Here is a 17,784-nt window from a genome sequence, read left to right as displayed (position 1 = left end):
AAAACTACGGGCCCCAGGTCAAACGAGTATTTGAAATCCTTGTGGAAAAGGAGGCTGGGCATTCAAGCAGCAAAACACCAGGAGGATCAAACTAATCGCTCTAAGCATGTCACTGCATTATTATTATTATTAACCCTGCTCCAGTTTCCTGGAAGGCCTGGGCCTAGAAGTGCGAGCACCAGTACACAGAGAGGGAGCAGATTCCAGCTTGTGCTAGAGGCAGGGCCCCCTCTGCAGTGGGTTTCCAAATGCCCTCTCAAACTTGTGCCTGTCAGAGTTCCCAGGGGTGGCCCAGACCTGACTCTCCACTCTCAGTTCTCCATGCTTTTAAAGGGCATGGCCAGGGTGACTAAAATACAACCGTGGTTTGAGCTGACTGAGTTTACCTTCAGGAAGAAGCCAGTTTGAGCAGCTGGCTGTGGACAAGCTGATTAGAGTTTGAAGGTGCATCATTCAAAGGTGCTGGCTAGCATGTTCTAAAACTAGTGTAGACAAGACCCTGTTGATTTTAACATGCTCTAAACGGGTGGAGCTGAATCCTAGGGTATAGGCTTGGGTTCCTGTCTACCAATTAACTCACATTAAAGTCTAGGCTGTCTCGTCTACTCTAGAGTTATAGAATGTGTCTGCTAACGTGTCTAACCTTCCCCTTTTAAATAAGAGTCCAGACAAACTCTAAGTGTAGACAAAGGCAAGGCAGGGTTTGCACCAATTTGGTATTTACCCCTTTTTCAAGCAGGAGTAAACTGATTAGCTCAACTGGTGTAGTATCTCCAGCTTGCCTTTTTCTACCCTAATTTCAACCTTTTTCAACTGCTAATTAGTGATTCCCCTGGTTCAGACAAGGTGCGGTGGTAGCAAGAGACTGGCTCAAGGCCCAAGCCTGGCTGCCTGTGTCCAGGATAATGTGGAGGAGTAGCTGTACTCTACGTGCTCTGTTGAGTCTCTGCTGAGAATTTAAAGCACTGTGGGAAATGATACCTCCATTCTTTTGTTGTAAGGACAAATGCCTCAATCTCACAGGTGGGCAACTGAGATCTCATATCTTCTGCCCTGACCCCCTTCATGTTGAGCACACACTGATGCCATGGAGTGATAGTAGGTGTAAATGTGTCAGCTGTGGCTAACTATGTGGAATGTTTTCATTGACTCTCCGTAGGGGTGATATAGTTCCGGGGCAGTCTGCAACGGGAAAGGAAGTCTTGCAGTGCTATTGTTTGGGGGCGGGGGGCAACTGAGGCCTTGTCTATGCTGGAAATGCTTTACTGGCATAGCTATAGTAAAGGAGCCCCTCGTGTGGCTGTAATGGATGGCAAGAGAAGGGGGTTTTCTGCCAGTGTCGGAACACCACCTCTCCGAAGGACATTAGCTATGACAGCAGCAGCTCTCTGCTGTGGCATAGCTGTGTCCAGGCTGAGGGTTTTACTGACATAGCTATGTCGACTTGGGGGGAGTGGTTTTTTCATACCCCAGACTGACGTAGTTAAGCCTACAGAACTTAGTAGTGTAGACATGGCCTAAGCGTCTTCTGATGCTGGACTACCTAAAATGGAGTCAGAGGCAATCTCCTGGTTAGGTGAGTAAAGAATTCCCACGACTCAAACCACTTCAGCCTTTGCTCAGGGGGAGGTACCCTGTGGGAAGAGAGTTTAGGCTGGGCTGTTTAAAGGTGCCTAAGGGAGGTAAATTCAAAGGGAGTTGGGTGGCTGACTGCCCTTGGAAAGTCTCCTCCCTAGTCTCATGGTGCTTCCTAGTGTACAGGAGTCCTCTTCAGTTAGCAGCTTCGCTGCCCATCTCCAAGGGGATTGCTCCAAGCTAGGCTGGAGATCATTCCTGGGGCAGCTTGCACTTCCAGGCTAGGTGGAGCAGTCAGGGGCCAGGCTTGTACGCCACAAATGTGGTATTCACATGGACAATATTTAATTTAAAAAAAATTCAGCTCACACTCTTAAAGAGAGGGAGTGCAACACCACACACACATCGAGGAGTTAAAATAGCACCGGTCACATTGGGAAGGCACCTAAAAACAATCTGAGTAGGATAAGTCCACTCTGCATATAAATAGGAATGTATTTAAATATGTTTATGGTTCTTGAAGAGGCAAGAGTGTGGCCACTGGTAACTCTATTGTAAACAGCTAATCCTGACCAGCGTGATATTTTAAAAAGGAGCAATAGAAAACTGTTCTTTGTCTGGCTGTGATTCAGGAAAATTTGCACCATAAATATTTTTAAAGCTGCTTCTGTGCTGGTAGAAAGTCACTGAACTAAGTGAGGAATGTGATAGCACCCTACAAATATTGCAAAGAATGCTGGGAAAAATCCACACTGTGTCACCCCCTTTGGGGAAGGAGGGGTCATGTACAGGGGCTCATGGGAGCTGGTGGGATTCACAAATGTCTGGAAACTTTCCAGATCTCTTGCCAATGCACAGAACCTGCTGCTGTTTTTCCTCCTTCCTTGTCATTCCTTTTTCCGGGGTTCACGGCACATCACAGGCTTCACAAATTCACATGGAAAATAATTTGTTGCAAAAGTGGGTCACATGCCCCACGTCCATATTGCAGACATCACCACCATGGGGATGCACAGGTCCCATGCCCAGAGCCGGTTGCTCTGCCCCCGGGAATGGCAGTGTTCCCCACTCCAGCCTTGGTAGCAGTGACATGTGAACTCTTGTTTCATCCTGTCCCTCTGCTGGGTGGTGAGGGCTCCTTTCACGGACACGTGCGGTTCGTGGGTGGCTGTGTCCACTCGGATCTGGAAGGAGTTCGCGTCCAGGTGCAGGTAGCTGTCCGAATCCATCTTCCTGCGAAGGCAGCGGCCATGGTTGTTGCAGACAAACTGGCTGCAGAGTTTGGTTGCCGTGGTCACATTGATGATGTAAGGGCCTAAGGTGCCAGTCAGGTATTTCTGGATCTTTACACAGTTGGGCTGGAGAAGGAAAATTAAAGCAGTTATGCACCAGAGACAGGCTGTGCTATTCTAGATTCTAAGGCCAGAAGAGAACCAGTGTGATCATCCCGCCTGGCTACCCATATAACACAGGCCATAGGACTTCCCTGGATTAATTCTTGCTTCAAGTCCAAAAGCTGTGACTGAACTAGACCAGATCTTTTAGAAAAAGCATCCAGGCTTGACTTTAAAACTTCTAGTTCTGGAGAATCCACCACAACCCTTGGTATGGTTAATTACCCTCTTATTAAAAAAATGCCTTATTTCTACTCTGAATTTGTCTGGCATCAATTTTCAGCCATTGGATCTTATCACTTTGTCTGCTATGTTGAAGAACCCTCTATGAAATTTCTGTTGCCCATGTAGGTACTTATAGATTGTGATCAAGTCACCCCTTCACCTTCTCTGTGATGAGCTAAATAGACAGACTCCAGGAGCTCAGTCACTGTAAGGCATATTTTCCACTCCTGCAATCATTCTTGCAGCTCTTCTCTGAGCCCTCTCCAATTCATCCACATCTGTCTTGAATTCAGGACACTAGAACTGGGCACAGTATTCCAGTAGCTGTCACACTGAAATTACTTCATTGCCAAATAGAAAGGTAATATAATCTCCTACTCCTAACACTTCAACAGTGATTATTTTGTTTTCTTCCAGGTCATTGATAAAAATATTAAATGGCATAGGGACAAGAACCATCTCTGCAGGACCTCACAACAGACAACCCACTTGATGATGATTTCCCAAGTTCTAAGATGTAATTAACAGCTAGCCAGCTTTTAATCCATTTAACATGTGCCATGCTGATTTTGTATCATTCTAATTTCTTAATCAAAATACTATGTGGTACCAAGTCAAATGCCTTACATAGGTCTAAGTATAGAACATCAACTCTATTTGTAATGCATATCAAGTTAATATCCAGTTAGTTTGACAAGAGCCATTTTCCATAAACCATGTTGATGGGCAGTGGTTAAATTACCCTCCTTTAAATTCTTTGAGTCCCTTATCAGCCGTTCCAATATTTTGGTTGGGATCAAATTCTGGGTGACAGGCCTATAATTAGTTGGGTCACCCTGTTTTACCCTGAAATACAGAAACAATGTTAGCTTCCGTCCAGTCTTCTGGAACTTCCCCGGTATTCCAAGAGTTATTAAAAAATCAACATTAAGGGTCCAGAGATCTTTTAAAAGTATTGGGTGGAAATGGGCTGGGTCTGCTGATTTTAAGAGTGCCTGGCTTTAGGAGCTGCTGTTTAATAGCCACCTTCATTTAGAATGGAAAGTATTCCATAATCATCTGATATCAATACATCATCTGGCTTGTTCTCAAATCCAGAACAGACATATTTTTGAATAGTAGGGCCTTTTCTGCATTACTATTGACAATTCTACCATTTCCACCTAGTAATAGCTGAATACCATTGTTAAGATTTCTTTTGTTCCTGATATTTAAAAATCTCCTTGTTGTCCTTAACTCTCCTGGCAATAGATTTCCTCTCGTGGTTTTTTTGCTTCCCTTATCAATCTTCTAAAATGTCTGGCTTCTAATTTACATTAATTGCTATCAACGTCCCTTCTTTTTTTCCTATTTGTTATATTAGATTTTTTTTTTTTTTAAAGCAGTGTATCCTTTCTCAATTGTGGAATTGAGTAATCCCATTTGAAAATGTAAATTACTTTTAATCTCTCTCCTCAGAGGAGTTGTTGTTAGTCTGCTAGGAGTACCTAAAAGACCTCAACTGGGAGCAGGAGCCCATAGCGATCCAGCTGAGGCCTCTTGTTGCTGCTGGAAGACTAATAACAAGCAATTAAGGAGGATGTTAAACAGCAACTACTAAAGTTTAGACATCTTTAAACCAGCAGCTCTTGATCATTTGCATCCATTGTTGATTTTTAATAAATCTTGGAACAGGGGCCAAGCTCCATGGGTCTGGAAGAAAGCTACTGTTGTGCCCGTACTGAAGAAGGGTTAATGGGATGAGCTGAATAATTGTAGGCCTGTCAGCCTGATTTCAATTCTGGGCGAATGGCCGTTGTATACTCTGTTAATAAAGAATTAACAAGAGGGGATCAGTGTGGGTTTATGGCAAATAGATCATCCCAAGCTAACTTGCCAGGCCCTGCTCTGAAGAATTTAATAATAGACAAGACAGCCAAAGGAAGTGCTGCTATCCTCATGTTGCAGAGGGAAAATTGAGGCAAGGAGATTAAGTGACTTGCCCAAGGTTACACGGGGTCTCTGTAACTGCCCTGGAAATTGAAGCCAGCTCTCCCGAGGCCTAGTTCAGTGCCTTAAGCAGAACACCAGCTTCCCTTTTTATTTAATGGGCTGTAGTTCCCTTCACGGCAAGCTGTCTGCTCCAATTCCAAACCGGTGTACCAGGCTGCAGTTAACCTCCAAGAGCTGTTTGCTTGCCCCTGTGATGAGCTGGCAGGTCTCAGGCCAGCCTCTAGTGAAAAAAATGTTACCTTAAACCCTCACCCACCTTCTAGCAACAACTGGCATTTAGCTGGCAGGTGCTGGGCCCCACCTCAGCCCTTAAGCGTAGGGATCGTTGGTGCAGGGAGCTCACTTTCAACAGCCTACTCAATCCTTGGCCAGTTTGCTGCCACTGCTGGAAGCTGGATCTGCCCCGTGTCCCCCCCAAGCACTCCTAGGGCCAGCTCAAATGTACATAACAGCAGTGCTCAGGGGGAGGTGCATCCAGCCCCCTGCTGCTAAGGCAGGGAGGAGCTATGGGATGTTCATTTGGGGGGCAAGTAAAGGGCCCCAATCCCAGATGCAGGTGTGCATGCATGCCCCCGTCGTCTCCCCCCCCCCCCCCAAAATCGCACGAAAAACCAATGGTAACTCCATAAGCAGCCTTTATTACCTGGTTGCGAGAATATTCCACACCTCCCCAGAGGACAATCCCGTGAGCCCCCATGGCTGCTGCCTGCCCGATCGTGTACACCAGGTCTGTCTGCAACAAGAGAAACCAGCAGCCCAGTGAGAACACCAAGCACAGAGAAGCTGGCTGGGCAGCCGAGAGAGTCCGGCAAAGCCAGGCCCACGAGCATCAAGGTGACTCAGTTCCTTTCCCTGTTCTGCTGCCATACAGCAGCGAGGCCCTGTGTAGGGGGGTTACTGCCTGGCAAGTGCTCAGGGGTGGTCAGGGCAGGGCCCTCTCTGGGATTGTGATAGCCCCCTCTAGGGCAGGATATCAGCTAGGCCTCCTCCCTTTCATTGTTCTGAGTGCAAGTCCAAACCACTTTGGGCCCTCAGGGGAGGGAAAGGCAGAAGGGCTCCTTCAAATTTAATACACCAGGTTGCAGCCTAGAGTGAGTTTTTAAGACCCAGTGACAGGTGCCCATGAAGAATCGGGGTTTCTAAGGGCGCTGCTGTACGGTGTACAACAGCTCACACGGCGCAGCTGGCCTTATTCTAGCTCTAGCCCCCACTGCAGCATGAAAACACGACGGGGCCGAGCCAGGGTCCGGGCAAAGTGTTGGGAAATGGAGCGTGGGGTAATAGGCGTTTAGCATTGACTGAGTGTGTAGAACGCTGTATGCGGGGGTGGGACGAGTACTTATGTGAATTTACAGAGGGTGAGTGAGCAACCGTGCTGGAAACAGGAGCTCGCTTCCCACAGGACAGGGCAGAGGGGGCAGCAGAGGTGCGCAAGGCTCCCTATAGCAGCCTGCAGCTGTGCCTGAGCCATGAGTTGAAGGGGCCATGAGTAGGAAAGAGGGGGAGATTAGCTTCCGTAGCCCATTCGCTCTGTGGCGTTCCTGTGGCACTGCCACCAGAGGTGCTAAGGCCTGGGGTGAGGGTGGAAAACTAGGAACAGCTTTGGGTCAGTCCCTCTGCTCCAGATTTGAACCAGTAACCTGAAGGTAAATGGTTCTGTAGCACCCTGCTAATCCCCCTGAGCGCATTCTTTAGCTGGTTGTAATTAGCGATACCTTGACCCATTCAGAGCTTCTATGTCAACAGCTGTTTGTCCAATGCATTGAGCCTGAAAGATTCAGCTGGAAATCTCGTGAGCCCTGGAAGGCCTGCTTTTGGCTTTTCCACTCTTGGTCCTAGCCAGACGTCAGCAGCACAGAGATGCATAAAAGTGGCCTTTAAATGCTGTTAGATTAACTTTATCAAACAGCAAGAGAGGCTTGGTGAAAGATTAGGGTGAGGGCTGGCGGAGCAAGGGATCTTATGTTAATTGCCCCACTTTGACCATCCATCTTTATACTCTCTCTCCCCCCGCCTCAGCTCTGAAAGACTGAGGGTCTGCAGTGTGTGTGAGACCGCAGATGGACAGGGACTGAGGGGGAGCAAATGGAGAACCCTAGATAGACAGGTTGGGTCTACACAGAGGCTACTGTATTTAATCAAACGTTCCCACTGATGCTCACCTAGACTTCTGGCAAAGCTGCAGTGTAAACAAGACTGGAATCACTTTTAACACCATTTGAGTTAAAAAACATGCGGAAAAACAAAGCTAAGCAAAAGGGTGGTAGAAACAGTTCCAGCCGAATCAAGGGAATTTCTGGTGAATTTCCCCAGTGCAAGCCAAGAAACTTACTTAGGCAGCAGCTGGGGCTTCTGCATTGTCAGGTTGCTAAGGGGCAGAGTGGTGGTTACCCTCAATCCTGCTGGCTTCACGCTGATCCCTAGCACTGTGCAGGATTGGGGGTAACCACTGCCTTTGTTAGCTCAGTTATGCAAAGGCCAGGCCCATGGGGTGGCTGGAATCCTCCTAGCAAGTGGTGTTTGCTAGTTGGGATCAAGTAGGGATTCGTGCCCAAGCCAGGACTGGGAGTTAGTCATTAGTGGGGATAGCAGAATTTAAAAAGGATCCCTGACCCTATGGTGGTGCAGTGCAAGCGTCCTGGAACCCTGCTCACGGTGGCTGGCGTTTAATGTGGGACCAGCCATGATGGGGACAGGGGAACGGCTAGGGGGGAAACCCCATCACATGAAGCTAAACTCTTCACATGGAATTAAATTCCTGATGGTCCCTTCCCATCCCCCCAGGCCTGCCTGATGCACAAAGCAGTCACCTGCTCCTTCCCAGCGCTGTCAGGGCTGAAGGTCCTGGACTTGCTCCCTACTGTTGACTAGTTGCAGGGGTTGCTATGCCCAGAGAGTGGGAAGGAGGAGGAGGGACGGCATCTCACCTGGGTTAGCTCCTTCAGGGTGTAGCTGTAGAAGGGCCGGGCGTACGCGAAGACAGGCAGGGAGTGGTTGGCAGAGGGCAGCTGAGCCACACGCAGAGCTTCACTTAGCTTGGCCTGCACAAACTTCTTGCCCTGCGGGGAGGCTCTCAGTACCTCCTCCATGTAGATGGAGGGGTAGAGCGCCTTGCTCTGCTCCCACAGCCACAGCAGCTTGTTGTTGCGCTGCACCTCCACCTGGGGGCAGCCCCCAGTGAAGTTCTCAAAGTCATCCCAGTAGTGGTAGTTGTAGCATTCGGGGAAGAGGTAGTAGCCCCACCAGCCGCCGGGGCGCAGCAACTGCGCCAGCTTGAGGGTCTCCACCATGAACCTGGCCGCAGCCGTCTCGAACTCCCACTTAGCCTCCAGCTCCACCCGCTCGTCGGGCCAGCGTGGGTTCCTTTGCCTCACCAGCTGGGCGGACATGGCCCGGTAGACGTTCTTCTTGTCCCAGTTCCGGATCCACTGGGGCCTCCAGTTCTCCCAGTCGATCACGGACAGGCCAGCGAAGGAGGCCGAGGGCATGGTGGCGGCGATGTCGCTGGCCATCTTGTCCAGGTGGTCCAGCAGGCTGGCGTTCTGGGGACAGCCGCCGTTGACAGCCACGGGTGGCGTGGTGGTGTTCAGGTAGTAGGGGTACAGACCCAGCTGGTCATAGTAGAAGATGGTGACGTTGCCGCCTGTGAAGTCTTCCTGCGCGTTCACCAGGAGGCTGAAGGAGGCCACGCTGAGGGGCACCTCATAGGAAGTCCAGCACCGAGCCGTTGGCGCATTCCAGGCCACCAGAAAGGGCCGGTCTGGCACAATGGGGGGCAAGGATGGCTTTAGGTTATGAGCCCTGGGCAGCTCGGGGCACAGGAGCAGCAGCAGCAACATGGTGCGGTGCACGGGGCACCTATGTAGCCTGAAGGCCGGTGAGCTCCATGCCAGGAACCTGCCCAAGCTGGGCCTCACTGCAGTTTGCTCCACTCCGCTGTAAGAAGGGTGGGAAAGACAGCCAGTCAGTCCAGGAATGTGGGTAGGAATCTGACAGCTCATCCCAGACTGGGCCTGGCAGGGGAAGAGAAGGCCAGGTAATCTATACCTCAGCAAACCATCCCTCCCTCCAGTCAGGCATCCTTCCCTCCCCACCACCAGGCACTTAGCTAATTACAGCACATTAGCTCATGAGCGGATGGGGACACCTTCCCAGCCCTCGCAGTGATCTGCTTCTGCTGCTCTTCCTCCCCTTTGAGGAGTTGTACGAACGCATGACCCTTATAGCTCTGCTCCCCACCCTCTGCTCCCTACCCAGCCCCCTTCTGCAGTGCTCCCTTTAGCTCCTCCTCCCACAAACGGACCTTGGTCCAGATCCTCACAGGCATTTAGGTGACTAATTCCCATGGGCCCTTCCACCTTTATTACCTTGCTCCCCATGCTTGAGGAGGCCTCCCCATCTGGTGCCCCCTAACTGCCCCATCTCTCCTCCTTGAGATACACTCCCTCCCTTTGCCTCACCACCCCCCGTCTCCTCTCTGACACCAGCTGCGCCCACGCCTGACCCTAATCTTTTACTCTGAGTTAGCGTCAGCATCCCAGGGCAAAGGCTGCATCTCTGAGCGCTTGTGAAGCCCTGCAGACGGGGATGGGGCTACAGAAAGCGCAATACAACCCTGCTCTGGGTTGGCTCTCTTGTTTCAGGGTGTCGCTTCTCTTCGCGGGGAGCTAGCGGCAAAGCATCTGTCTGGTCTCAAACGTTGCTGTTCTCCCTGGCCTGGAGCAGGAAAAGGGCTCCCCAAGGGAACTGTTAGTTTGCAAATTGCCTCTGCGCCACAGGCTGCCCTCCTAAGTAAGCTCATTTGCAGAGCAATTCAATTTAAATGTGCATGGATGAGCGAGGGATGCTCTTCTTCTGGCGCTGGGGTCATGGATCAGCTTGCACTGCAATTCACGCAGGCTGCTAAGCGCTAGGCTGTCTCTGCCCCGCCTGCCCCCAAGCCACTAAGGCCCTGCTGATCTATTAGAGCCACCCACCAACTGGAATGCAGGCACTTGCCGCCCCACCAGTGTTCAGGTGCTTGCTGAGCATAGCCCTGTACCACCAAGGCTCTGACTAGATCACCAGACACAGGGGCACGCCAACTCTGTAAAGCAAAGGGGTTAGTGGGATGGGTCCCGCTGGGATGATTCACAAACTACTTTGCAAACCCCATTCATCTGTGTTCTTTCCAAAGCCCTGACCCCTGTGCAAGGTGCCGAGAGCCCCCTCTCAGGCTCTGAGGGTCCTCAGCTCTCACCCCAGTCAGTGGGAGTGGAGAATGCCTTTCAGGAGCAGGCCCTTAGAGAAGAAAATCTGAGCTCACCTGTATCTAATTTAAGCCTTGTTAGCACAGTTTGTGCAGCCCTGTGGTTGAAGCCTCTGCCTTGTTCTGCAGGGGCAGCAAGTTCATATTCTATTAGGGGTAGCCTTTATTTTAATACCTCAGCCACCCCATCCATCAGCTCTTCCCCTGTCCCCCCAATGTTTGCACCAGGGGCTGCTCCCCTCCTGCCTTTTCCTATGAGCCTTCCCTAAGATTATCCCTGCAGGGAGGGTGGTTCCGGGGCAGGAGGCAGAAACTGTCCTGAAGTTTGCTGTGAGAGAGAGAGAGAGAGAGAGAGAGAGAGAGAGAGACACACACACACACACACACACACACACACACACACACACACACACACACACACACACACACACACACACACACACACACACACACGCGATTGCCCTCAGAACTGCAAAGTGTATTAAACCCGTCGTTAATTAGCCGAACTGATGAGGAACCTGCCTGGCTCCCACGAGGCAGATTTACTCAGCAGAGCAGCAGACACGATTGGCTCAGGAGAACAGAACAAGTGGCTGCCTTAATTAGAATAAAACAGCTGGGGAGTGAGGAGATTCTGACCCCCCCAGTTCTGGGCTGAGAATTCCCCTTGCACAGGTGGTGTGGGGCCAGTATAACATAAGTGTATGCAAGGAACCTAGTAAGCTCTTACTATCTAAATTCCAGCTTTTCTGAAACAAGATTCTGCAGACAAATCTCAGCGTCAGATGGCCAGAAAAAACTCACTCTGGAGGAGGACGAAACAGAAACCGATAGGCAGGAAATTCCGGACTGAAAATGGAGATGGTTAGGACATACATGGAGAAAAGAGCAGAAAAACATACCTAGACAGGTGGACTAGAACCCCCAGATCAAGAGGTGACTAGACCAAGGATAACATGGAAACACACAATAGAGGCAGAATTGAAAGCTATCAAAATGACTTGGGAAGAAGCTAACACTGCAGCAGACCAGCAAAATAGAAGGCAGTGGTGCAGCCACCGTGTTCTGCACAGAACAGCGAGGAAGAAGATGACAAGCTGCAGGGCCTGGAGTGGTGGCGGGCGGGGGGGGGGATTGGGTTCTGAGCTCCAGCTGCTGTGGATGGCAGTTGTCAGGGTTTACAAATGTGAAAGTTCCTCTTTGCTGGCCCCTGGGATTCACAAGCCACAAAGGTGGCATGAGCCAGCCATCACAGGGCAGTTAGGCCAACTGGCCTGGTGGGCCCTATGATGGGGACACTTGTCCACTGAGGTCACTGAATTCATTTTGCCCACCCCAACAAACAGACATCAGCTGGTGATGATGTGCAGGCACTGTTGGCTTGTATTTGAACTAGCACCCTAGAGGTGAAAAATTCTATAAGCCAGCTATCTGCCAATCCACAGAGCTACCAGCTCTCCCTGAAATAGACTCATGTAGTGAATACATGTAAACATAGGAGAGTCTGAGCCGGCATCCTCAAGCCGCACGCTCAGTGCCGCATCAGCACAGCTGCCCGCTCAGAGACTTTGCCTTGCCTGGGTAATGCTTGTGCAAAAGTTGGAAGGACTCTCCCGTTTTCCCCTGTACCGGGATTCCCAGCTGCATGTGCAGGACATCAAAGAGCCGTCTGTTTATTCTAGGCACAGTCTGCCTGTGTGACCTCCCGGATTACTTTGTCCTGCAGGAGAGGGGGACTGGCAGCCCGACACTTTGGCCACGGGTAGTGCTTTCTGCATGTGACAGGCCCATAGCTCTTGAGCAGCCTCACTATTCAGTGAGCAGCCGGAGGTTCCTGCCACTCACGCAGCTGCTGTGTCAGCAGGTGTGATCCCCTTGCCGCTTAATTACAGCATGCAAACTGTAATGGAGCAGCAGCGACTCCCGCAGATGAGACCCAGAACCCCTGGCAGGTTCCTGGTGGAGTTAATGAGAGCAGAGTAACCATGGCAACCACCGTCTTCCCTCCTCTCCAGCCCCCCACCCCCTTAGGAAAGCTTTGTGGAAATGTAGGTTAGCTGGGGAGAACGAACCACTCCGTGCCCATTAGTGCTCTGAGGTGCGGGATGCTGATAGTCAGGGCCCCGTTTTTTCCTGTTTCATTCTACTGTAAACTGAAAGGCCTGATTCTGTGAGGTGCTGGGCGTCCCCTGAGCAACCTCAATGCTCAGCAAAGCCAGGAGTAAGACAGGGAGCTCAGCACCCTCAGCCACACACTCTCTGCTTCTAAACACCTGCCCAGGAGCGGAATGAGCAGCAGTCAAGGAGGAAAAGCTGCTCTCAGCTGCGCCTGGGGCAGGAACTCCAGGAGCAGTAGCTGTAATGCCAGGGGGCTTCGACCGGGGATGATGGGGGTGGAACAGAGCCTTCCTCCCTGAGACGTGCAGCCAACGTTGGGGAGGGGGTACAAAAAGGAGGCATACGCTCCCACAGGAAAGGTTATCTGGCCCCACATGGGGGGATACAGGCTAAGACTCACCTGGATGCCCTTTGAATCTGAAGTGTCCTTTAATCTGTGGTGAAATCTGTGGCTCAGGAGTTCAGGTCTTTTCACAGAGGTTCAAGAAAAAATACTGGATTTGCCTCTGGTAGGAACTGCTGTCTTTGGTGCTAAGACAGACGAGGCCTTAGAGACGTTAAAGACCCCAAGAACTACAGCATTAAGGGAGGGTCAATCATCTCTAGACTGGCTCTAGACTGTTCTCAGTGGTAGCAGATGACAGAACAAGGAGTAATGGTCTCAAGTTGCAGTGGGGGAGATTTAGGTTGGATATTAGGAAAAACTTTTTCACTAGGAGGGTGATGAAACCTAGGAATGCATTACCTAGGGAGGTGGTGGAATCTCCTTCCCTGGAAGTTTTTAAGGTCAGGCTTGACAAAGCCCTGGCTGGGATGATTTAATTGGGGATCGGTCCTGCTTTGAGCAGGGGGTTGGACTAGATGACCTCCTGAGGTCCCTTCCAACCCTGATATTCTATGATCTCCTCACAGGAAAGCCAGAAGGAGTGGTTTCAGCAATTAGCTTCCAGGCATGGCTACCAGCAGCAGCCCAAGCAGTCTGGGAGGGCTTCACGTACCCCTCAAAGGAGGCAAAGATCTCTCTTCTTGGCTTTGCCTGCCTCCGTGACAGGTGGTGCTAGACCAGGGGTCTTGGAATGTGCCAAAGGATCCTAAATCAGTTATAAAAGATTTAGATCCTCACCTTTGAAAGGTGGAGATGTTCAAATGGAAGGGGGCTACAGCAAAGCTGTATTTTTATGGAGAGATTCTCATCTATTCCTTAGCCTCCCCTCATCACCAAAGTGCCTGAGCCCTTCCAGTAGTGCATTAAGTGACTTGACTCATAGCTGGTTTTCTCTTCTTCCTTTCCCTTCCTTCCTTCCCAGCTATAAATCCAATTTAATATCAACAAACAAACTGCCTCTAAAACAATCCAAACCACCTGAAATTTTACATGCCACAATTCATCCTGAGGGAGACTACATCTGGAAAGGTTGGGACAAAACTCACAAAAGGCATTTTGGAGATGCTGAGGCTATAGATTTCACCTATGCACTTTCAGACCATTTTTCCAATGGCTTTTTGCCTCATTCTCTCTCAATGTACAAACATCAGACTGGATTTATGCCGATGCCCTTTGGTAGGAGAAATGCTTTGGACTGGTTTTGGGGGAGAGGTAGCAGTTATTTTGATGCTATCACATAGGGTGTTGTCATGAGCCCTAAGCCTTGAACCTTAGTCTGCAGGATCAGACCTCCTCCATGCCCTCCACTTGGCAGCCTGCTGATAACTGCTTACCTAGGACCCATCAACCCCAGCCCGAGTCTGAGGCTCCACCCCTAAGATCCTATTGGCGGAGTCCCAGAGCAGCTGATTGGCCTGCTGACCCTACTTAAGCCAGCAGCAGGAACAGGAATCTGTCTGAACAAGTGGAGGTCCACCCTGCTCCTGCTCCCTGAGCTTGACTTCCTGGCATCCCATCCCGACTTGACTCCTGGTGTGTGACTTGTGGTTCTGATCACCAGTTTGTCTCATGCCTCTGACCTCCTGGTATCCTGACCTGGCCTGACTCTGGTTACCGACTCGTGGTTCTGATCTCAAGTTTGTCTCCTACTTCTGACCTGCTGGTAGCCTGAATCAGCAGACTCTCGACTCCTGTCTCATGACTGTGGACTCCAGCTCTGACCACTAGGTCTGGCTGCCCATGACCCAGCTGTGACAGGTGCCTTCACTGCAGAGTTAGCCTAGGTGGCTGGCCCCTAGGTAGACTGAGCACCTAGGTTAGCCTAGCCCAGGTGTGAGCAGCCACACTACAAAGTTGAACCCGAATTACTGTGTTCTGTGTATTGTGCTCTCGCTGACAGAGCTGGGTGGAAAATGGTTTTCCTGACCCACAAGGATTTTAGAGCATTTGAAAAATATTCCCCTCCTGAACTGGGACGGGCAGTCAAAATCTTGAAAATGTGCCTGAACAGAAACCCTGGAAAAAAATGCTGGTTTGGATCTTTTAAAATGTTGATAACTTTGAAACATTTCATTTTGTTCCACTTAAAAATGTAACTAAAAATTAAATAAGAGCTGCAATGCTGGCAGATCATCAGCTCAAGTGGAAAAGGAACCCAGGCTCTAACCCATGCCCCAGCTAGTCAGGGCTGAAAGCACCACTAAACTCAGGTGAGTTTTTTTTGTGTCAGGAGGCAGGGTTGAGGGTCAACACCTGGGTAAGACACTTCTGTACATTCCAGAACACCTGTATTATATACACCCATCAGTTTGATGCATGCTTACCTAGGCATCACTATCACTTTGTAAAGTGTCCGTGGCCAGACACCTCTGGCCATGGTAGTGGGTTGGGTGTGATCCAACCTCACCCATCGATCACATGGGCTCATTAAGATATCAGTACTTTTGTGGTCAAGAGTCTATGTGATGGATGGATACTGCTGTCTCTTTCTGGGTGTCCTCGTTATTAAGTATGGTGCTTCTGGGGGAGCAGAGTTAGGGTTGTTTGGGTGACTCTGCAGACCTGTACTTTGGAACGTTGTTGTAAAGCAAGCCCTTCTCTTGGATTCTCAAGGTGCTTGTCTCACACACGTGGGTTTGAGAAGAGTACAGTGTTCTCTAAAGGGCATTTTGAATGCAGGGACAGATTCTTTCCCCCTAAAGGCCAGGCATAATGAAGATTTTTGCCTGGGGTGATATTACAAACGCACAAAATGACCCTCAGCGCTCTCCCGTTTTCCAGTGGGAAATCCCCTAGCTCCTCTGCCATTGGTCCATGCACATCTCTTACAGAATAGCTCCAACCTCAGCCTAACAGCAGCGGCAGCTAGAGTGTTTGGGGCCATTGGTGTATGGTTTTTAAGGGGACAGCTGCATGAAAACTCTGGAATACCATTATCCACTAACAACCTCTGTGCTTTTCACCACCACATCTGTCCCTCTGGATGAGCTTCTCTAGAAGTTTTTCCCAGGGAAGAACACAGATTTGAATACTACGCATGCTCTACACTACACACCAGCTGGAACAGCCAGATCCTGTGCTACTCGGCAGAATCTTATTCCATGCAAGCGTACAAAGGAAACAAACAAATATCTCATCCCTTTAAAAATTATTTCTCTTTCATTCTTATTTCACCTATTCCCCAGCTTTTTCCATATAAGGTGGAAAGAAGAAAAATTATTCAAAAGAAAATTGCTATGTGCTAAGGTTCTCTCTGAATTAGATTATTGTATGAAAAACCAAAACTAAAGAGCTGTTGTATTAACAATAATTGCTCAAGTTTAGAGGGACTTATGATTTTCCTTGTTTAAAAAAAAAAACATTAAGTATTTCTTGTGTCCATGAAAGATATTCAGGACCAGAATCTGAGCTTATTTAAAACCTGGTGTGAATCAGGAGAAAGGGCACAGAAGTTAATAGAGTTACATTGGTATAAAATTGGAATCAGATCAGAATCTGGTCCCCAGAAGACAAATGTTTAACGACAAGTTGCTTAAATGTAGCAAGAAAACAACATTATTTTCACATCAAGTAATAATTTTTTTAAAAACAGTTGTCCCTGATTTTTTGCTACACCCTCACTTGGGAGATCAATAAAAAGCTGTTTGTAGACAGAAATGTATCTGCAATTCCTATGGGGGAGGAAGTCATACAAAGGTCAGGAAGCTATGGCCAGTGTCATCATATATTTAGCAAATGATAATGCAAACTGCACCGGGATGGGGGAAAATCTGTAGAGGAAGGAAAAATGCATTGCCTAGTCTAGGAAGTTATGGCATGTTCACAACCAGGGAAGAGAAAGAGACAGTTTAGAGGAGAGGATGGTAATCTCCCTGGCTCCCCCTTTGCGCTCTATATCACAGCATACTCAACCACTGATCTATGCAGCTAATTTCCCCAGCCCCTTCTCTGTGTAAATCTTATTTCCAATTTCCCTGGCTCTTAAACTCACTTACTATGCACAGCACTTGGACAGAGAGCAGTGGCGGGGTGGAAATCGCCTCTATCTGCCGGATGTGTGTGTATAAATGAGAAAGAGAGAGTCTCTCAGAAACATCCTGGGTCATTGAAAAACTTGCACCTCTTTCTCACCCTTCCCGTCCCCCTCTGCCCCCAGCTGATGGATGGGGTAATATCCCTCTCCCATCTTATTCTCAGCTGCCCTTGGGCCAGGAGCTGGAAGAGAACTGCTGATGCTGTGCGAGCTCCGACAGGTGAATCCTGAAGGTTTCAAGCGCAGCCCTCGCTCCTTTGCCTTTGAAGAAAAACAATGTAATAAAATAACCCAGCAGGAAAATGAATGGAGAGAAAGAAAGAGAGAGAGATGGATTCACCTACCAGAGGGGTTCTGCAGCCATGGCCGTGAGCTTGTCCCTGCGCCCCCTTTTTCCTCCCAGCAGTGCCCTGACCACTTTAATGTGCTGTCCTTCAAATTTTTTTTTTTTTTTTTTTAAAGCTGAGACCTGGAATATCAAGGCACCTGCTAACCCAGCTCCCAGGGTGGGTCCACCCTGGCTTCCACTGATTTCCCAGCTCCCAGGCTGCCCAAGGTAGCTCAGTGCCTCTCGTCTGCACCACTTTCAGATGCATTTGCAGATGAGTTTTGCACTGAGAGCCACTAAGTAGGTGATGCTAAGACCATCAGAACTGCAGGGGAGGGGGGTCTACCTGTGGCTGCCCACCCCTACCTTTGAAGTGGTACAATCCATGTCTGTATGCTTGCTAGAACAGCTGTGTTTATGAGTACCTCCTCCGGGCTATCCTCATGCTTGACGGTGGTGTGTGTGTTCATTCAGTGGCACGGAGAC

General features: G+C 49.5%; 1 protein-coding gene across 1 annotated transcript; it reads right to left on the bottom strand.

Annotated features, from left to right (window-relative positions):
- Positions 1-1,973: 1,973 nt before the first annotated feature.
- Positions 1,974-17,330, bottom strand: LOC141991525 (hyaluronidase-4-like). Its single transcript, XM_074959849.1, has 4 exons — positions 17,315-17,330; positions 8,114-9,122; positions 5,830-5,919; positions 1,974-2,933 (listed from the first exon to the last, which is right to left on the bottom strand). Exons 2-4 carry the CDS (start codon positions 9,023-9,025, stop codon positions 2,541-2,543), a joined length of 1,395 nt encoding a protein of 464 aa, XP_074815950.1. The 5' UTR covers positions 9,026-9,122; positions 17,315-17,330; the 3' UTR covers positions 1,974-2,540.
- Between the last annotated feature and the right edge of the window lie 454 nt (positions 17,331-17,784).

This window comes from Natator depressus, chromosome 7 (assembly GCF_965152275.1).
Source record: "Natator depressus isolate rNatDep1 chromosome 7, rNatDep2.hap1, whole genome shotgun sequence".
NCBI lineage: Eukaryota > Metazoa > Chordata > Testudines > Cheloniidae > Natator > Natator depressus.
Note: the sequence above shows the minus strand (reverse complement) of the source record. Positions and strands in the feature narration are given on the sequence as shown.